Raw genomic sequence first — 23,176 nt, 5'->3', positions numbered from 1 at the left:
CAGGAAGTACCCCAAAATTTTCGCCAAAGAGGGGGCTAGTAAATTTCTATTGTATTTTTTGTGGACTTGACAAGAGGTCCCTTCTCAAGTCTAAGACAGTGAGTTTAAAAATAAAGTCTTCTAGAAAGGCTTTATTTCTACCCCACAATAGAGAGATGGGGGGTAAAAATTGAAACTTCCCTTTTTCTGGTGTTCTTGGGTAAAAAGGGTAATCGTGTTGCAGAAGCAATAATTTAGTTTTGTGCTTTTTTTCTCACTGAATTTAGTTTATTGCAAAAAATGGCAACTGTACAGCGTTTGCTGTTTTCACGAAGAGTGAAGACCTCCAGTTAAATTAATACACATAATGTTACGTTTTGCAGGGGTGTCGTTTGGGGGTGGCAAGGGGGGCAGTCCTCCCTAATAATGTGGAGAAAAATATATTATACATCCCATGCCCTTTGACTATCCAGATATGCACCCCTCTTGCTCCCCTCCCCTCCCCAATAAAAATGCCGGAGATTCACTCCTGACTTTTTGGAAAGCTGTGTGTAGTTCTTACCTGGGGCCAAAAAGTATGGTTTTTCACTTGTTCTTGGGCCAACATTGTCTCAGCTGAAGTGGGATTGTTCAGATTTTTTTTTTTCAAAGAAGACTGTCTGTAGAGGGATGCACATGGCTAATAAACTTGTCTACATCATTTACAAACGGATATAGAGACGAAATATATGGCCCTTTTTTGCATCCGTAGCCTTTTATTCTTTTGGCCTGGAATGATCAAAACGTTCAAAGTCAAGTAACTGACCTTGAAAAAAATATTGCGGGCCTTAACTGATTGGAAAAAAACAAGTTTTGGGCCCAGTCTCGGGCAACACTTTTTTTTTAAAGAAATTTTTGTGTATATGGGTTCTCTTAACTCATTAGCTTACGGATATAAGTTTCAAGCTTTTAATAAAAAAAAAAAATCAGTCCCTTTTTTACAAACCAATAAGAGGAAAAACTGTTTTGCTCCCTACCAATTTCTCCTCCCCCCCTTACCCCGTTCCCAAAACATAGATTTTTGAGTTTCTTTTCAACCCTAAAATTTGTCGTTAAAGATTTAATTCAGAGAGAGAGATAGAAAAAGAGAGAGAGGGAGAGGGGGAGAAAGAGACAGAGTGAGAAAGAGAGAGATATCTTAGCTTGTTCCCAAGATACTAAACATACGCCATTTTGTTAGCCCTGGTGAATATTAACATCGCATTTTGCCGCGAATAGCTTCAATGTTCCACTTTCATTTGTCTCACTACTTCAGTGTGAAAAGATTCAAAAAAATTATCGGAGACGTGTATCTTCTTAGCTCCATATCTCCTTCCTCTAAACACAAAACACGAAGGTCCTTTTCCTCCTCACTCCCTCCCTCCAAATTCCAAAGGTTCCAACTCAATCCTCACCTATTTTTCCCAAGATGTCACAAATATGCAATTCTTATAGCCAGGATACACAGTCCCTTTCAATTCATCTCTGCGCTTCTTCCCCAAGTAAAAATTCAAGTTCAACTCGGTATTAACCGTCAATAGATTTTCCGTCATAGAGAAACTCCATAGCGCGAAAATGTTTGGAGTGACTGGAGGCAAAAAAAAGTGATATCCCTCCCCCGACAAAAAATTTGATGTCTTCTTTTCTTCTCCTTCACTACCTGAAAATTTTCACTTCATTCCCCAAGCCGCTCCTGTGCTATGTAGATATTGTATTTTGATGGCATGGATACACGTGATCACCACGGATTTACCCCTACCCTCTCAATGAAAACGTAGTTCAAAGTTTACTTTCCCATCCCCTTAAAATTCTCTGATATTTTCAACTTGATAACCCAAGTCACTCCTGAAATATTGCAGATACGCTATTTTGATAGCCTAGTAATCATAGTGTCCTTATGTTTAACTTGTTACTTAACTATGCATACATTATAAATTCCGCAAAGCTTACGGGGGAAAATCATTGTGCATCAGTAATACAAATGGTTCAACCAACTCTCCCCCCTCCCACACAAACGAAAAACAAATTAAGTCTTCGTATCCAATCCTGACCAAATTCTTTCTCCAACAATTCAAGTTCATTCCCCAAGCCTTTCCCAATATATGGCAGGTATGCTATTTCTATTACCTGTATGCGCTTTTTTTATTCTTTTTTTTTTTTTTTTTTTTTTATTCAACTCTTCCCATCCTCAAAGACAAACTTTAAGACCCAATTGCTCTCCCCTTCAACACATCAAGAAAATTTTAACTTGATATCCTAAAATATTCCCAAAATGTCAGAGACGTCATTTTGATAATTTGGCAACTCACAGTGTCTTTTAATTTAACTCGCTTCTTGACCGTGCATACAACGTTAATCCTATAGGAGTTTACAATGTAAAACTTTTTAGTTGATCAGAGACAGAAGAGTTTTCAATCCCTTCCTTCAACATCCATGAAAGATTTGGAGTCCCCTTGCCCTCTAGCAAGCCATCTGACGTTTAGCCCCAGGGCTATTGCCCCTGGGAAGAGGGGTTTGCTGACCATCAAACATAACCAACAAACATCAAATATAACCAACAGCCAACAAACAACATAACCAACAAACATAACCAGCAATCATATGTTAATTTCCCTAGGGATGTAACAGAAACAGTTGTCCGCAAGAAACAGGTGCGAGGGTGTGTCGCTTGACGTCAGAGGGCAAGTCCTAGAAATTCTGTGGGAAAAGGAAGGGCATATCCTGGGAAAAAGGGAGGGTATGTCCTTAAATAGATTGGGCCTACTCTACTTCTATAGAGGTTTCTTGTTCAATGTTATTCCTTTCTAATGTATAGGAAAATCCGTTGGCCGAACAGACTTCCAATTTAAGTAATCTATTTAATTTTGAGTTAAGTATATATGGTACTTTGACCTCTTAGGGGATTGGAGGTGCAGCCACTTCATATTTATTTATGGTAATTCAGGGGCGGATCCTGGATTTTTTTAGGGGTGGGGGTGCAAAATAGGTTTATCCAATAAACTTGCGTTAGGAGCAAGTTTAATTAACGTAATTTTGCGTTAATTAAGTAAATTACACTATTTTAGACTACGTTAGGGGGCACGAGCCCCCTTCGCTCCCCCCTGGATCCGCCACTGTGGTAATTTCTGATCTTTTCAAGTTTGGATTTGTTGTTCATAACTAGGGTTTTAATTTTTTTTTTTTTTTTTTTTTATTCATAGCATATGCTTGTAATGGGTTTGACGTCTTATATGAGCTTATATCCGTTCGTTTTGATTTTTAAATTTGCATTTGACTATTTATGTAAAAGTACCGCTTTTTGTTTAATACTTTTTAAAAGCCTTCCATGCTCTATGGACTAAGTATATCTAGAAAGAAAATGCGCCACTCTGTGGTAATATTGCTGTACAAAATGATACTTTTAATAAAAGCTTTACAGTAGTTTCAAACGGATGGCTAGAAAACGATTTCTGCTCACTAGCATTTAAGCCGTATTCGAGCTAGAAAAAGTTCTCACACAAAACTGGACTGGGTATTGGTTTCCATTCTGCACTTCAGACCCTCCATTTACACTTGTTGAAGAACTCCGTATGACTGATCTCCATCAGCTGAAGTATGTTCAACATTTTAATTTAGTTTATCTAGAAAGATTTAGTCTTAAATGGATCATCTACATAATTAAGGGATGGGAACTCTGATGATGGGGATCCATGATGGGAACTCTTGATCCATCGGCAAATTTGGTAGAACGGGCACTTTGGGGCAAAAAAGGTGTTGAAAAGGTGATTGATTAACATGTGATTGATCTCAGACCCTTCAAAGGCCACTAAAACTTTTATTTTGTGATCAAGGAAACCGTCCACAACTTTCTACGATCGTTCGATCGATATGGAAAGGCCGAGATGCATAAGAGACACATTCTTCTTTGCTAAGTCATCATTATTTTGTTGACATTTTTAAGTTTGCGCAGCAAATTTGACATATATCAGTTTCTTTTCAACAATTCCAGTTGATTTAAGTTTTGACCTGATTTTTGGTAATAAATTGGAATAATTGTTGCACGACAAGTGAGATTTTGTTTTCAAGGAATATTGATAAACTGAAATCATAAGAAGTCCAATGTCTTTTACAGGTCTTCATTGGATCTCCAGCAGACGGAGAACTTAAAAGTGGAGATCAAATATTACGGATTGATAACACTGATGCAACAAAACTGACACATCAAGAAGCACATGATATCCTAAAAGATGCTGGCACGAAGGTTACACTTGCTGTCAACAGGTAATAAGATATGTTGAGTTGAACAATTGAACTATATTTCAACAGTTAAACAAAATAATTGTCTAGAATATCTGTGAAAACAGAGACAGCGCTAAATCTACGTGGTAGGGAAACGAGATTCATTACACCTGTGTATAATGTCAGTAAACAAAGTTCTTGCTAGTGACAATTGATGAGTGCCTTACTGAACTAATGTGATCACATGGTCATTATTACAACTTGGAAGTTTAAACATTTTAACCAGATTGTAAAAAAGCGTTATACCAGAAACAATGTTTATTCTAGCATGTTATAATAACCTGAGGAAGAAGTTGAAGTTGATATTATTGACTTAAGAATACTACAACACATTTTCATACGACTAAAAAACATATATATATATATATATATATATATATATATATATATATATATATATATGTATGTATGTATATATATGTATATATAGGATATTATTGCAATATGTGATACGCCAAATCAGGCACAGTATCATAGTTTTTCTTAGAGGGGTATTTTACATAATGGGAGGCTTATAAATAGTGCATATAATGTTTAGCTTAATAATTACAAAATTCAGAAGTTATGCTCTAAATATTTTTATATAAAACAAGATTATAGAGAATTCCTACTTTTGAGCAATATTTCATTTTTGGAATCCCAACGAAAAAAAAAAAAACATGATGCTTGTTTTTTGGAGTAATAAAACTTTTTAAATTAATTTTTTCATGCTTTTATTTTAAGTTATGCTTCCATTTTTGTAGAATTTGTTTTAATGCAAGGTTATTATTCCTGATTATGAGTTATTTGTGAACGTTCTATCTTTCTTTAATTTTTTTAGTGTATTATGTCACATCGGACGAATTTTTTGTTTCTTGTTGTGGCCGTTAGATTGCAGTGGTTGTTAGTTTGTTATGCTAGATTTCTTTCTCCCTCATTTATAACCTTTTAACTTAGCTATTTAAAAGCATAATATTTCCTTTCACCTAAATTAGCTTTAAATAGATACCTCCACGGTTCATGGACGATTGTATGATAATAAAGGACTTGCCTGAAGAAACAGAGAGTAATAACTAAAAATTTTATTCCAACTAAAGATATAACTAAAAATATAAATAAAGATATAACTAAAAGAATTTATTCTTTTTACTGTCATAAAACTTAAAACAACTTAACACAAAACAAAAGAACAAAAAACTTAACACAAAAGAAAAAACTTAACAGAAAAGAACCAATCAAGTCTTGTGTTCTCTTCAAACGCTAATTTTTGACACAGGAAGAAGGGGTAGGTGTGGCAAGGAGTAAAACAACATAATTGGCATATAATAGCACATATAAAATAAACCAATGGATTTAATACCCTTTTTAACACTGGAGAACTAGATGCCAATCTCTCTTCGGTAGCCAGTTTGTCTACTTTTAAGAGGGTAGGAAAGAAATCTTTACCATAATTCCTTTTATACACATATCTTGTTCAGCATTCTCTCGTGAACTATCCCTTTTAAGCGATCACTTTTTAAATATGTTCCTGAACATACAATATACAAATTATGTAGGTGGAAAGATTCAAGGGGAAACCCAGAAATTGAATTCTTCAGGCCTGGCCAGCTGAAGTCCAATGCTGACTCTTTACTTCTAATTTTTTAAAAATGATACTAAAAACACTAAAAACAAAATAAAATTAGAAACGAAGCAGAAACTTTTTGGAACAAAAAACAAAAAATTGAGAAGACTAAAATTGGGCCTTCGGTGACCGGTTTGGTGCTCTTTTGGATCTAAAAGCGTGATTCACAACATGAAAGAAAATTTTCATGCAAATGACGTCACATCTATGTGCATTTAAAGAGCAAAAAAGATACATGAAAGTGTTGCAATGACGTCATACAGTATAAAATTTGCCCCGAGGACAACCCGGAAAAAGATACCAAGTTAATGGCCTTTTTAGCTTCCTTCAGATAAATAATGCGTAACATTTTGAATAACAAAATTTAAAGATCACGATGGGAAACGAGATTTTAGAAATGCCTAGGTTGGGGAATAGCCCAAAATCAGTAGGGAACCACTGTTCTAAATTCAGGGTAGCAGCTTGCTAGTTTTCAACCAACAGGCATCTAAAGTACATCTAGAAGCTTGTTAAAGTCGACACCCTTTGGAAAATAAAAATCCTCCAGACCCATTGGTGACACATAGGACGTTGAATCAACCTATCGGTTACTAGGTCTTTTATATAGGAACAGATGGCAAGCCTGTCGCCCAAACTTGCCCTCGCAGGGATTGACTCCTGGGCCATGTATTTACAAGCTAAGCAAGGATCCACACTGCTACAACAGGGTACCCTTCGAACACTAATACATACCATAGATGATGGTATAAAAATCTCCTTGTATATAAGATAGAGCACTCATCCATATTTTCTAGCAAAAGTAGAAGAGTAACTAATGGGGCCGGTCTCTGGTCAGGTGCACCATGGGTGATGATTCAGGCTGTAGAGCTTGAATGTTATTGATGCCGCAAGTTCTGCTCTAGCACTATTTACCTCCCCCTCCCCCTCTCAGCCAAAAATTATAAGATTATTTGGCGCTCCTTAACAAGAAATGTTGTCTTTAGTGAATCATGTTAGTTGTGTAAGTGTTCTACCCATACTGTGATAATCTAATTGTTAAGACTGCCTATTTAACGCAATGCAATAAATTGTGGTACACGTACAGCAGAAAGAGAAAGACCGAAAATGGACAACTGTAAGGAAAACTCATTGGAGCCTACTAAGAAGTGTGACTAATATTGGGTATTGTTCCAAATTTAAGAAGGAAACTTGATTAAAAACAGAAACAGCATGATTTCCTTTAAAAAAAAAGGTGTTAAAAAACTGTCAACAATATTCTAAAATTACAAGACCTGCATTCTCTCTGTCAAGTTAGAACTGTTTCTTTAGTCGAACATCAGGAGTACGTTTTAATTAATGGCTTAAAGCTTCGTGAGTGTCTTATATCTGAAACATTTACTTGTTAAACATTTACTTGTTATTCTATATATAGCTACATAGCCATATTTAAACTTAAATCGAACAGAAATTATTACGTACATAAAGAGGGTTACCCCCTCCCCAACACCTCGCTCTTTACGGTAAAGTTTTTTAGTACTTTTAGAAAAGCTCCTTATTGTTCTAATTAAACGGCCCTTGTGTTTCAGGAGTCATTCTTAAAGAATTGGGGTACAATTCGAACTTTAGCGTAAAGAGCAAGGTGTTGAGGAGGGGCCATCCCTCTTTGTATACGTAATAATGCCTGGAAATCTGGCCCCAACTACACGGAGAAATCCCCTCCCCACGGAAATATCCTCTTGAAAATCCAATCTCGGTGAAAGTTTACCCCAGACAATTACTCTTAACCACTCCGCGCACAAAAATTGAGACGGAAAAGAGAAAGCAAGACATACAAAAAGAATTTTGTATAAGAATTATGGCAAATCCCCCCAGCGTATAATTTCCCCTGACAAGTTCACTCCCTTGAAACTTCCAACCCCCGTGGAAAATTTCCCCGTGGAACAACCCCAAGAAGAAAATTTGTCCCCCCCCCCTTCACCCGAAGATGTATGCATACATCCCAATAACAAATACTATGCCCAAACAATGGGCAAATTTTTGACTTGAAGACCTTTCTCCGGGGGCTGTGGGGGGGGGGGTCATGTTGCACCCAAAAGCATAGTTATTGGGCCTTTCAACTATGATGAATAAAATGGTTATCTCGAAATTTTGATCGGACGATTTTGGGAAAAAAGGGGCGGGAAGGGGGCCTAGTGGCCCTCCAATTTTTTGGTCACTCAAAAAGGGCAATAGAAATTTTAATTTCCGTTCGAATGAGCCTTCTCCCGATATTCTAGGACCACTGGGTCGATACGATCATCCCTGAAAAAAAACCCAAATAAACACGAATCCGTGATGTTTCTTCTGGCTTTCGACTGCAAAAAGTCAACATTTTTTGTAGATAGGAGCTTGAAACCTTAACAGAAGGGTTCTCTAATACGCTGAATCTGATGGTGTGATTTTCATTAAGATCACTTGACGTTTGGGGGTGTTTTCTTCTTTTTTCGAAAATAAAGAAAGTTTTCTCAGGCTCGTAACCTTTGATGGGTAAGACTAAACTTAATGAAATTAAGTCATATTAGCTAAACTTATATATTTGAAATCAGCATAAAAATGCGATTCTTTTGATATAACTATTGGTATATCAAAGAGCAGGGTCGCTCCTTACTTATAGTCCGTTACCACGAACTGTTTGATAGTCCTTGCTATTAGGGCCAGGAGTGGATTGCAGCCAAGTTCTAACGGAAACGGGTCTGGCGGAAAGAAAATTATTTATTAGTTGTGTTTTTGTATAATCACTAAGAATAAATAGTGAAGGAAACTGAAACTTGTCTACGCATAGCCAAACAACAATATTGCTGCTAAGGCAAATTTCCATCCATATATTGAAAAATTAAAAAACAATCAACGAAGAAAAACAGCTACAACACATATTCACGAAGCAATTCAGGCGATGGAATGCTTAGAATCTGACGTGTGTTTGAAAATGACGGCTTTTGAAATTTGTACCCCAGTTCCGTATTTATGTTTTAAATCTAAACCCTTCTATTTCGCATTTTCAGGAGAAAATTTGCCACTTTTAAAACACTAATTGGGCTGGTCTTTGAATAAGGAATAATCTGCTTACAAAGATTTCTGGCAAATTTTAAAGCTTTTAATTTAGGATTTTTTTTTTAACTGATTTTTTCTGGATTCTCTCTCGTTCGTATTCAAGGGAATCAAAAACCAATGCAATATATGGCACTTCAAAACGGAAATGACGTAAATGGCTAACGGTTTAGTTGTAAAAATATGCAAATTAAAAAGCGCACCTCAAATTGGACTAGGGCTGCCAAGAAAAAGAAAACTTTTATAATATACAATAATTAGTTTAAAGAAAAACATTGTGTCAATATTCTTCAGGTCAGGCAAATCATACAAATTGAAAAGTAAGAAGAAAAATATGTCGTTACAATTAAAAAAAAGTCGCACTTAAAAGGCTTTAATCGTCCTCGGCCTCATCCGAATTTAAAGTATCCACTAGTGTCGAATTCTGACTGAAGGGATCTACTTGTTTCTATTTGTTGATAGCCTGAGTAAAATCACTTGAGGTCACCCAATTATGTACTCCACTTGACGACCCAAGAACAATTTGCTTCGATTTTATCAGGGACGAAACACTCGAGACATTTAGCTTATTCCGGGTTTTAGTTTTGATGACCGACAAAATCAAGAACTGTTTCTTTGCTCCAGCACTTGAATGGGGCTACCTACAGAGAGTCAGAAAGAACTCGGGCAAGTATGGAAAAAGTTCGTTTTCAGCAGCGTCTCTAAAAAGGGACAAGGCTATCTAACAAACGTAGCAGCTGTTATGAGAGTCTAAGAAAATTTTCTGAAAACAAATTAAGCCGGCATACCAGTCCTGATTTTAAATAGTTTGCCTTTCAAAGCGAGTATCAAGAAGAAGCCGAGAGAAAAGAAGATATTTTTAAGCGCTAGGGTTGACGCGAAACAGGGTTGCCACCGTCAATAGGATTTTACTAGATCTAGTAAAATAAAAAAAATCTAGTTATTTTAGAGGATCTAGTAAATTTCCCGAAATCTAGTAAAAACTAGCAAAAAGTCATAATTTATAGTAAACAAAACTTTTTTTTATTTTCCATGAATTCAGGAAAAAAAAATTATCGTAAAGATATGACAATTTACAATTTTTGCTTGTCTGTTTTACAATTTACAATTTTGCTTGTCTGTCTCAGAGACAGACAAGTAGTGACCTATTTTCATAAACAGACACTTCACTTCCGGCGTCTAAAGGTCGACAAAATCAGCTTTCTGTGTATCAAATCTTACCAACTAAAAATGAAGCTATAATGACACTTTGATTTGTGATGATTGGAAATCTATTGGAATCAAAACAAAAGCCAACGACTCAAGGTGATTAGGTGAATCTCCTCAGTTTGAAAATTTTTATTGAGGAAAAAGGCGCCTGCTGAGAGAAATTAAAAGTAAGTAGAAATGTAACATTATATATATATATATATATATATATATATATATATATATATATATATATATATATATATATATATATATATATATATATATATATATATATATATATATATATATATATATATATATATATATATACTACTACTAACAACTCACCGCAGCACCAAGCCACCTGAGGCGAACAGAGCTACGCACGCTCCTCCTCCACCCCAATATATTCAAGGCCTCGCTTTTTACACCCGCCCACGAAGTTTCCACTTCCTTGAAATCTTTCTTTATGACGTCCTCCCAGCCCAGATAGGGAAGACCTGCTCTCCGTTTAGCCCTGGACGTTTGGCTGAAAAGGACAATCTTTGGCAATCTGTCATTCTTCATCTACACAACGTGCCCTAGCCATCTCAACTTTTCTCTTATTATAATCTAAGAAAGTGGGACTGAACCATATTTTTCATACAGCCTATAGTCTCAAATACAATTCGTCAGCCGGGCACCCAGATCAACGCTTAGCCGATTTCTCTGGAAAAGCTCTAGCAAATGTTCATCTACTTTTTGGAGCGCCCATGCTTCAGAACCATATTTGACCATTGTCATCACTGTAGCTTCTAATATTCTAATCTTGGTTTGTAGACTTATCTTCCTATTTTTCCAAACTTTTTTTAACTGTGAAAAAACACCCTGAACCTTGGCTATTCTATATTTAACATCTTCACTGCTCCCACCATTTTTACTGATAATACTACCAAGGTAAGTGAAGCACCTCATCAATCTTTTCATTACCCAATGTCACCTTTTCATCTTCACTAAATCATAGACTTAGTGACTTAGTCTTCCTAACATTAATTTTCAAACCAATTCTAGCACCCTTAACTCGCAAAACCTCTAAAACTTCATTCATTTTGCTCACACTTTCATCTAGGATGCTTAAATCATCAGCATAATCCAAGTCCAGGAGACTTTTTCCTCCCCATTTGATTCTGTGGTCTCCCATTGCCTTTCCTCTGCTCCTTAAAACAAAGTCCATCAAAATAATCCATACAAAGGAAGATAGAACACAACCCTGCTTAACTTCTGATTTAATGCAAAACCAGCTGCTAACCTCATTGCTTACCTTAACCGCGGCAGTGTTATTCTCGTACATAGCACTAATCACTTTAATGTATTTGTCTGGTATACCATACAAGGATAAAACCTTTGCTAAAGCTCTTCTATCAACAGAATCGAAAGCTTGCTCATAAACTATAAATTGGGGACCAAAGGTGTTTGATAACTCTGGCACTTTTCAATTATTAACCTATGAAAATTTGGTCGACACATCCTCTACCTTTTCTAAAACCGCACTGCTCTCCTCTTAAAACTTTGTCTACAGCATCTCTCAGTCTAAAAAGTATCATATTACTAAGTAATTTTCTACCTACAGAGACATACTAATCCCTGGATAATTACCACACTCACTCTTACCACCTTCCTTATACAGTAGTTTAATTAAGGTTTTCCTAAAATTGCTAGGTACTTCCCCTTTTTCAAATATCATACTCATAATCTTCAGTAACGTGTTTCTAACCTCAGAACCACCATATTTAAGAAACTCATTTACCACCCTATCAGCACCTGGAGCCTTATTATTCTTTAATCCTTTTAGTACTGTTGCTAATTCCTCCTCACAAAACAAATCTTCCTTCACATCCAAGGTATCACAAACTCTTTCATCTTCCTCTATATTTTTTCCTGCAACTCTATCTCGGTTTAGCAAATTCTCAAAATGTTCGGCCCATCTCTCTTTAGTTTTTTCCTTATCGCTAATTGTGACCCCATTCCTATCTTTAACTGGGCCAAGTCCGGATTGACTACTACCTCTCAATTTGTTAACATGCCTGTACAATATTTTACTATTATGCCGTCTAGCTGCATCTTCCAGATCCCCGGCAATTTTATCCATAGCCTCCAATTCACACCTCCTTTCTTAGTATTTCAATGCTTTATCCACTCTATTTACATTCTTTTTATTTTCACATAATCTAACACTCAGATAATTCTTGTGCAAGTCTTTTCTTTTCTCTATTAAACATAAATATTTTTAGTTAATATTCTTATCTGCAGTTCTATCTTTCTTCCCTAATGCACCTTCAGTAACTTCACAAATTACTTTTCTAAAATTATTCGAACCATCTTTCAAATTGTCAAATTTTCAACTCTCAAGTTTAGTATTCAACTGTTCCTGGAAAGTTTCTCTCAAATTCTCATCCTGGAGTCTACCAACATCATAACTTCCCGGGAGGTGGTTACCCTTCCGATATTTCAGCTTTAGATTAACCCTTTTTTTTTAGAGTAGAGTAGAATATTTTTATTTATAACACGTACATAAATAAATGTCACAAAACAGCGCACATGCCTGGTGGCATACTTTAGCGCTGAAAATATTGCCAACGAAAATACACAGCCGTTGTCTAACTAAATTTTACAACAACGAAAAAGAAAATCCTAATGAAAAAAATGCCTAGCATGTCATAAGATATTTCTTCACCAGTCTTAGAAAATGTCGCTTGTTGCTACATTCTCGAACTGATGCAGGAATTGAGTTCCAGATTTTTGGGCCAATGTGACGGATGCTGAATCCCGCTCTCGATGTCGGGCGAATTTCGCACGAAAAGTCTGAACGATGCGTAGTAGGATAATTATGAAATTGAGAATTAGTTGAGAAAATGCCGGAGAAATTTACAGGTAAATTACTATATTGATAATCATGACAAATACTAGAGATAGAAATTAAATGAAAATGGTCCAAAGAGAAAATTCCTGAAGTCCCATATAGGTGTCTAACTGAAGTTCTGCAATCAATATTAAAAAGAATCCTCATTGCTTTATTCTGAAGTATTTGAAGAGATTTGAAAACAGACGGAAAGGTAGATGCCCAAACCGAAATGCAATAGAGAAAATATGGGTGGACAAAAGAATAATAAATAGATTTTAGAATAGCTTTAGGAAAAAAGTGACAAAGACGAGATAGCATGCCAATATTTCGGGAAATTTTTAACGACAGTGTTTTTACATAATTATGAAACGACAAATTTTCATCCAAAATAATCCCAAGATATTTGAACTGATCCACCCGTCTTAATTCAAAACCATTCAAAAAAAGAGAGAAGGTATCTGACACTACTGATCCAGTTCGCGAAAATAACATATACTGGCATTTTTTTTCATTAAGAGCTAGTAAATTCCTTGAATACCAAACAGATACTGTTAGTAACGTACTTCCAAGGTTCTGGAAAAGAACTGATAGGTCCCGGTGAGAAGCAAAAATTACTAAATCATCAGCAAACATTATAATTTTACAAAGAGGCAAAACTTCTGGCAAATCATTTATAAAAAGAATAAATAGAATAGGCCCAAGAACAGAGCCCTGAGGCACTCCGTAATTAATTGGAAAAGTTTTGGAACGGAGATCACGATATTTATCAACACAATCTAGTCGTCTCCCAGAAAGGTAAGATGAAAAAAATTTAACAGCTTGTGTTGAAAACCCATAAGACTTTAGTTTAAAAAGAAGCAACGAATGATTTACGGTGTCAAACGCCTTAGCGACATCAAGAAAAATCGCCAACGCGTGTTGACCATCATCTAGTGAATCATTAATATTTAGTAAAAGCTCATGAATTGCCAGTTCAGTTGACTTTCCTTAAAACCCTATTGAGACGTGTGTAAAATCTTACTATCAAATAAATATTTTTGTAATTGACTATTTGCAAGTTTTTCCAAAATTTTGCTGAAAATCGAAAGTAGAGAAATGCCTCTAAAATCTGAAGGGTCAGTTGAACTCCCAGCTTTAGGTAATGCTATAACATTTGCTTTTTTTAAAAGCTCAGGAAAAACCCCATGCATAAGTGATAAATTAAAAATATGTGCCAGCAAAGGTGAAATGCTTGACGCTATTAGATGGTGATCTTTACTTTTAACATCAATAACAGCACTCCTATATATCCTAGTATCTTGTATTGATCCTGCCAGTCTTCGGTTTACTATAACATAATCAACAAGGTTTGCTGTCTTACCGTCACGTGAATACCATGTTAACTTATGAGCCATTTTATGACCAAACACCGTATTGGTTATATATATATACATATATATATATATATATATATATATATATATATATATATATATATATATATATATATATATATATATATATATATATATATATATCCCGTTTCCGGAATTTTCAATCATACTATGAAAACGAAAGAAAAGAGGAAAAGAGAAAAAAAAGACGGAAAAAGGGAAAAAGATTGTGAAAATCGTATTGATTATCCTCCTATAGTAAAAATCGATGCTTGATGGTGCGCGGGCGGCGTAGCCTTTTGTAATGAATGGACCCTAATTTTTTCCCCTGAATTCATGGAAAAAGACAAAAGTTTTGTTTACTACAAGTCAGGACTTTTACTAGATTTCGGAAAATTTACTAGATCCTCTAAATTTACTAGATTTTTTTCTTTTTACTAGATCTAGTAAAATCCTACTGACGTTGGCAACCCTGTGCGTAACCATAGTGATTCCAGAGTAGACCGCAGAAGAAAAAAATAATCCCACTTCTCGTCAAAGAGAGAATAGTTTGTGACTGTAGAAAAGTGTCAAACACCTTGGTAATATGAATCGAGCATATATACAAATTATAAATATACAATAATGTTGAAAAACTATTATTTTTCAGCTTCCAACCGTCGGCCATCGGTAAAACCGAATTGGTTTTATTATAGTCAACTTCTCATTTACTTCACGTCAAATCAATTTTTAAAAAGGCCTACCTATAATAGAACAGACAATTAGGTCACTATCATTTGCCTAGCTTATTCTTTCAAGCCATAGGAGCTCTGGGTGACCCAAGTGAAAAGGTCTTAAGACAGGGTCGTCGAGAAATGCTGCTGCAAAATGTAAGCCTGAAATAGTAGCGACAAATACTCCTTAAGCAGTGGCGTGGCAAATGGCAGGCACCCAGGTTATATCGTACCGAATCCAAGGGCTTTACCAGGTTTGAATAATTGAATTTGGACTTCGACAGCCGAGGGTTTAATAATAACAAAGTTTTCACGCTGGTCAAGTTTGATCATTTGATAAAGAAAAGGATACAAGATTAAAGGATCAAAGGTCGAGGAGAACTACGCCACAATACTTTTTGGGTTAGACTGCAAATAGGTGAATTTGATGTCAACTTTGATGCACTCTTCCAAATTTGTCGTGGGTCATACGCTTGACTGTTTGATTACCCAACTCCAGGAGTTGACCGAACTTCTAGGAAAAGGTTACGACACCAATTATTGTCATTTGACATTGCTAAGGCTTTCTATGGAGTATGGTATCGTTATATGGCATGGTGTCAGAGGACGTCTATTAAAGGTGATTGGGATTTTTTTCTGATCGATCATTGTGGGTTGTTCTCTACGGGTTCACTTCCCTCGAACATCCAATAAAGGCAGACGTACCCCAGGGTAGTATACTGGCACCTAGACTTTTCATTCACTACATAAACGACATGGGAGACAACCTTGCGAGCCCTTTGAATCACTTTGCCAATGATACCACGACATATATAGGCCTAGTCATCCGAAAACATAAACACCTAATTTAGGCCTCCCTAACCTTACAGACAGAAGTTTTAGTAATTGAAAAGTGGTCTGGTACCTGGATGGTCAGTTTCAATGCATCAAAAAAAAAGAGTTGGTGATCTCTCGACCAAAGTACCACGCATACACCCCAACTTCATCTTCATGAATAAATCTAAAAGGAAAGTTGACCAGCTTCATCTCCTCATAATTCACTTATCCATAGATCTCTCACGAAAAATCCACCTCTGTCGAGTAAGAATCTCCTCTGCAAGACAATTGGGATTACAATCACAGCAAAGCCTTCTACCACTCAGCTCGATCGTCCCCCTTGACACGTTTTGCATCAGACTCATCGCTAAGTATGCCCGCTGTAAGCGGTTGGTCTGAAAGCGTCATTGCAGCACTCCAAAACCTACAGAACAGGGCTAATAAGGCAAGTTCAGTCGTTCCCAACGACTTTCTCCAGTCTGCTAGTGAAAGTTTGATGTAGCGTCGATGGCTGTGCTCTACAACTACATAAATTCATCTCCTTCTCTAGAGATTTCTCGTATTCTCCCCTTTCCATTGTCCAACCGGCAAGAACCACATGAAGGCACACAGTTCAGCCCAAGTGTCTTGAGGTAGGTACAATGAGAATATAAAGAGCAGCTTCATTCGATGTTGTACTTCAATCTTGAATGATCTTCCTGGAGAAGTTATCCTTAAAAGTTTCCCTGTTGGTTCTTGCAAAAGAAGGTTCTATCGTCATCTAAACTTTGATAGAAGACTAGCGGCAAATCATATATTTAATAATACCTGGTACCTCGAATTTAGAAAAAAAACTACGGATTTATGAGGGATATTAGGATCTTGCATCTCAGCATTGTCTTTCCAGCCACGTTTTTAAGTATCATCCAGACCCTTAACAAGACCAGGGATGGAGATGAAGTGACTTTAAAGGATGAGTTAACTCCACAAAAAACAATCAAGGTCTAGAGGATTCCATTTTGTGATGTGGGTTTTGAAAGAGAGTCAAGGGGACACTGATTTAACTGAGTATCGCTACAAGGAGTTTTTAGGAAACATCTGGGTTTAGGTTTGTTTTGCAAGTCGCAGATGGATATTACATTACTGATGCAAATGCTTACTTGATAGTAAAACACCAGACTCATTCCTAGGGGCTTCGGAGGTTATGTCAACCTTGGATGCAAGTTTACTAATATTTTGAACTATTCTGAAAAAAATAGATACCATGAAATGTTGATCAGATCTCCTAAGGATTGATAAAAGGACCAGATGTAAAAAGAGTTTTATGACAGGGCCTGGCTGCTCTACAATCACTTTTGACTTTTAAAACAGGCACTAGAGCTCTAAATTTCCGACCAAATCAGAATTCTCCGAAGTTTCTACGACCACGAGAGGTTATGAGGAGGGGGCTATCCCCATCTTATGTCCGATCATTTTAGGGTCTAAAGTTACGCTTTGCTTTCATATTGAAGACTAAGATCAGAAATATTCCCCGACAAAACCAAGTGGTATTAGACTTCAATTTCTGCCCCACCCGTTCCCTGCAAATAATTCTATATTATTCTGAAGGCTCAATGAGAATTAGGAGGATTCAGCATAAAATATACTCTTTGAAGCATCTGCCCCTTCCCACCTACGAAATGATCCTCCGTCTGTCCTTCATATCCTCCTTCGTAATAGCTTATGTACAATTGTTCACTTTTCGTCATTCTTTCTATTTTTCTTAATTTCCCCTTGGCTGCTCAATTTTACATTTGGAGAGAATTATCTAGGTTTGTATAATGGGGGTAAATTTTCTAGGGGGGAATTCTTCAGAGGAATTTTCCATGGAGGAGTTTTCAGGGTGGAATTTTGGACGGGAAGAATTTTCTGAGGATAACTTTCCACGGGGCGAATAAGACGGACCCCTAGCCTGCTATATCCACAATATGAAACCAAAATCTTGCTTTCTAAACAAGGTTTTCAAGCTCACAATCCAGAGTTCACAAAGAAGGTTTTCAAGCTTTTCAAGCTCAAGCTCACAAAGGTTTTCAAGGTTTTCAAGCTCACAAAGAGTTCACATATTGTGAACTCTCGATCTTGAATGTCAGTGAAACAGCATCTTCGTGATATAAAATACCTGGGAAAAGCATATTTCAAAATCCAGACCCTAAACTTAAAGTCCAGCTTATCAGTGAATAAGACCTTCCATTAAATAAAACAATAGCCAAGTGCAAAGCGAAGAAGCCGGAAAATGCTCTTTATCGTGATTTCAAACTTGTCACAGCTTTTAGTCTAATAGCTGAAGTAACATTGCTACGCATTACCTCATGTAGATTTTCTGGAATTTTTTTCCAACAGCAAGCTGTGTTTCTACCACACAGACAAAGTTATTTATTTTTGGGCCTTTTTTGGGATGGCTGGCAGTGGGTTTGTGTCGAGATATTTATTTTCTCCTTCCTCTCTTCTTGTTTGACTTGAATTATTTTTGCTAATGTTGCATTGTGTATAGTCCCTTACAAGCTACAGCTTCGGGGCATTTTTGTGACGCTCGCACTTTTTTTTTTTAATGAATAAACCCAATTACTACTAAAAACAAAATAATAAAAGAAAAAACTAAATTGGCATTTTTCTTAAGTGGAAGAAAAAGACAGTAATAATTTACCATTTGAGCGGAACCGACAGTCTCTATTAGCAAGCAAATTACGAGCCAGAAAATAAAATATTGCAGATTTACCTATAATATTTAAATTGGCTGAATAATTTTGAGTAAAACAATTCGAAAAATTGTAACCCACAGAAGAAAATTATATGACAGATTATGAGGAGAATGTAGGAATGCTTGATAAAAATCTTCTGATTGGAGGGAGGATGAAGCTACCTCCTTGTAAAGCAAATAGATATTTTTTTTATTGCTAAGAAAATGTTATAAAGTCATAAATCTATTGTTTTAAACTCAATAAATTGACTATGCTATCAAAATAAATGCGCTGAAATAAAATGTTTCAAACACTTTAAAATTCAATTCTTATAAAAATAAAATACGGTAATAAGAGACTATTAAAAACAAATATCTCTATGGCTTTTCAACTGATGATAATTGACTAATAAACAATCAACGTATTTGAAAGATTTTTTAGAATTATTCGTCCACTGAATAAAAAAAAACCTTTTTTTGTTTTTATTATTTTGTATGTTCTATGTTCGTTTGTCTGTGTCGGACAATTATTTTACTTTATGACATTTTAACGTCATTAAGACATTTTAACGAAAACAAAGTGAATAAATTTTGTCCGTTGTTTCAAATGTTGGCGTTAAGATCATGGATTTGTGTCTATTTTTCCACGATATCCTGGGTCAAAAAACATTTTTTTTTCTTTTAATCTAATAATTTTAACATAAGACTAGACAAAACACATTTTTTAATTAGCACAGAAGAAGGTGCTCAGGGTTTCTTCTGCCCCCTCTTAAATATCAATATCAAGTTTTTATGGTTCCATATAATATTCAATATTTCTTCCAAACTCCTCAGTTTCTTTTTATATGAATTAGTTGCCCCATCCCCCTCAAATTAATTTTGTCCACTTGCACTAATGTGTTTATAGTTTTAGATTGATAAACTGCTTCATACAATTATTAAAAACTTTTGTCTATTAAAAATTATCATTTATATTTAATTTTATATAAGAAAAATTGTATATAAAAATTTTATATAAAACAAATTATATAAGAATGGTTATTTATTAAAAATCATTTTAATTCATAAAAAATATTTTATTTGTTTTGCGAAGATTCTATTTCTGTTTTCGTTTTTTGCCTTCAACTTTAAATTTTATATCTTTAACTCTTAATTGTTACCTTTCTTTTCTTGTGCTCATTTTGTTTATTTATGTATCCTACTTTACTGTGACTTGGTTACTATGTACGGATAATGAATATACAAATACAGCATATAATCAATGTTTATGAGCAAGCGTTTGATTCTTTTGATAGAAGAGCTTTAGTAAAGGTTTTATCCTAGTATGGTATACCAGACAAATATATTAAAGTGATTAATGCTATGTACAAGAATAAAACTGCTGCAGTTAAGGTAGGAAATGAAGTTAGCAGCTGGTTTTGTATTACATCAGGATTTAAACACGGGTGTGTTCTATCCCCCTTTGTATGGATTATTTTTATGGACTCTGTCTTCAGGAGCACAGGAAAGGAAATGGAAGACCATGGAATGAAATGGGGAGGAAAAACTTTCCTGGAATTAGATTATGCAGATGATCTAAGCATCCAAGATGAAAATGTGAGCAAAATGAATGAGCTTTTAGAGATTTTGCGAGTTCAGGGTGCTAGAATAGGTTTGAGAATTAATGTTAAAAAGATTAAGTGACTAAGGCTAGGAATAAGTGAAGACTAAAAGGTGGCGTTGGGTAATGAAAACATTAATTAGGTGGGCAGCTTCACTTACCTTGTTAGTATTATTAGTAAAGATGATGGGAGCAGTGAAGATGTTAAAAGTAGAATAGCCAAGACTCCGGGTGTTTTTTCACAGTTAAAAAAAGTTTGGAAGAACAGGAAGATAAGTCTGCAAACCAGGATTAAAATATTGGAAGGTACAGTGATGACAGTGGTCAGATATGGCTCTCAAGCATGGGCACTCCAAAAAGCGGATGAAGATTTGCTAGATTTTTTCCAGAGAAATTGCTTAAGGATTTTTCTGGGTACCCGTCTGACTGACCGTATTTCAAACAATAGGCTGTACGAAAAATGTGGTTCAATACCGCTCTCTTGGGCTATAATGAAAGAAAGGTTGAGGTGGCTAGGGCACGTTGTGTGGAGGAAGGATGATAAATTGCCGAAGATTGTTCTTTTCGGCCAACCACCTAGGGCTAAACGGAAAGCAGGTCGTCCTCGTCTGGGGTAGAAGGACGTCATAAAGAAAGATTTAAAGGAAATAGGAACCTCGTGGGAAGGTGTAAAAAGGGAGGCTTTGAATAGATTGGGATTTAGGAGGAGCGTGCGTGGCTGTGTTGGCCTCAGGCGGCTTGGTGCTGCGGTGAGTTGTTAGTAGTAATAGTAGTATATAATCATTGTAATCTTAATTTCCTTTGAAGGGCAGTCAATGGCATGATTCCACCCAAGGCAACTCCACGAACAAAGACATCTACAACAAAAACAGTCTCGTCAGACGGAATGACTACATATATGACAACAACACATACCAGTTCATCGCAATCAAACACTAGAAAGGTCACGACTGTAACCGGGCAAACCTTTCCGAAGAAGTTTGCACAAGTCGTCCAAAGTCCTTTGGATAATTTACCAATGAGTGTGTTTGAAGCGGCTGATAATCTGTTGGAAGTTGAAGAGGATATGGAGAAGGAGAGAGAGAGGGCTCTTGTAACTAGTCAGGTAACTGTAGATAACTATACAGTGCAATTTTTGAAAAGTAAAACTGCAAATATAGGCTCTGTCACAAAAAAAAATAGATCTTAAACTATTTAAACGTTTATATTTAACTCTTTTGTTCAGAATACCAACAGTTCAACGAATCGAAAACCCGTTTACAGCTATGGCATTTAGGTGGAAAAAATACTTATTTTCCTGTTTTTGGGTGTTGATGCGTTGAATTTTCTAGATCTTACCCTTTTTTGGAGCATTCCCATTTTGTTTTTCTTTAAATCATAAATTTTTCTAGTGTTAATGACTTTGATGGGTATTCTGATGAATGAAAATTTGTTTACATCAAATTCTATTGAAGTGGCTGCTCTCTTAGGAATGGATTTGTTTCAATTGAGAACATTTTTGTTCATCAAAACTTGAACTCACCACTTATGAAACTTACCAGTAGTTTTACCTAAACCTTAACATTACCGGGTAAGTTACCCAGTGGTAACTTATCGTGTGGAACTTACGTCTTTCACACTAGAAGCAAGTCATGTGAAATAGTGTAATGAGTTAGAAAAACAAAAACCAAAGAAAACACAACAAAAGCAATACAACAAAAGATTTTGTCCTTTTTAAGCTTTCGCTTGCTTGGAGTAAACTCTTAAATACTGAATTCTGAAATATCTGCAATTTCTAGGTTCATATTTTCAAAGTAATTCAACTACTTTGTTTTTATCACAGTTAATACCTCTCAAGATTAACTTGTAAAATTATTCGAAGTTTTTTCCATATAAAGTTGTTTATTAATACTGAAAACTTAAAAAGAAAGTTTAATTTAAAGAAAAGGAGGTAAATTTTAAAAGGTGGAAACCAAAAATTTTCTGAAAGTCATCCAAATGTAATCAGTTCTGCATCGAAACGTCAGACACCGTATCCAAAGTTTTTTTTTTGATGAATGGGATTCAAGATTAAAATGCGTCCTGCGAAAAAAAAAGACAAGTAGAAACAAGTATTAAAGATTTTGCAGTGTAGGCCCACAATTTCTATAGATATTGAATACCAACGAAATCATAGTTGAGAACCTTATTGAAAAATATTATTGGAAAGGATGGCAGGAGTATTATTTATAGGAAATAGGCAGCAAAACAAAAGATTACCATATAAATTAAAATAAATTATATATTTTAGCCACCCCGGGCGGCTTGGATTCACATTCCGGATTCTCGCATTGGATTGTAGGAACGTGAGAAGAATACAGAATTTTGCAATCCATATTTAAAAAATCTTGCTAACGGATAGTGCAAACAGCCGAATTTTAGCGCAAGATTCGAATTCAGAAAATTGAAATTCATGAAATTTGTTTTGAATATTACCATTTTTATACTTCTACCTAATCTTCTATTCCCCTCCACACCCAAAAAATTCGACCAGAGATATTCTTGAGGTCCATCAGCGTAAATAACTTTAAATATTAAAGACAAAATTAGACAAACAAAATAAAGAAACTAACTGCATAATTTCTTAGAAAAAATACATATCCTTTTGAGTACCGTCGAATAAAGACATGTTGGAAGCTTCTGACTTTTCCAAAAATCTGATAATCCAAAATCGATAACTTTCAATTGAGGTAGGGTTGTCGGTATTAAAATTTAAACGAGAATCTGGTTGTCAGGTTGTTGAAAGAAATCAAAACTTACGAATAAAATGTGAATAAAAAATTAATTTGACTATTGAATTCTCAATGTGACAATCAAAATTTCATTTGCTGTCCAATATATTTTTTTTTCGTTTTCTTTATTTCACTAGCGGTTATCATATGAAATCAGCAGCTATTGAAGTATCAGGAGAGGGAAGAATCAAATTAAAATGGAAAGTTGTGGAG

General features: G+C 35.5%; 1 protein-coding gene across 8 annotated transcripts in view; it reads left to right on the top strand.

The window, feature by feature from the left end:
• The window catches only part of LOC148945543 (PDZ and LIM domain protein 3-like), a 128,980-nt gene that overhangs the window by 19,703 nt on the left and 86,101 nt on the right, over positions 1 to 23,176 (top strand). For all 8 annotated transcript variants that reach the window (XM_089099140.1, XM_089099143.1, XM_089099139.1 and 5 more), the window contains exons 2-3: positions 4,109 to 4,257; positions 21,021 to 21,318. In XM_089099140.1, the coding sequence (XP_088955266.1) occupies positions 4,109 to 4,257; positions 21,021 to 21,318 (447 nt within the window). The remainder of the gene's footprint in view (positions 1 to 4,108; positions 4,258 to 21,020; positions 21,319 to 23,176) is intronic.

This window comes from Artemia sp. Qi Xiang Cuo, chromosome 13 (genome assembly GCF_049724085.1).
Source record: "Artemia sp. Qi Xiang Cuo chromosome 13, ASM4972408v1, whole genome shotgun sequence".
Lineage (NCBI taxonomy): Eukaryota > Metazoa > Arthropoda > Branchiopoda > Anostraca > Artemiidae > Artemia > Artemia sp. Qi Xiang Cuo.
Note: the sequence above shows the minus strand (reverse complement) of the source record. Positions and strands in the feature narration are given on the sequence as shown.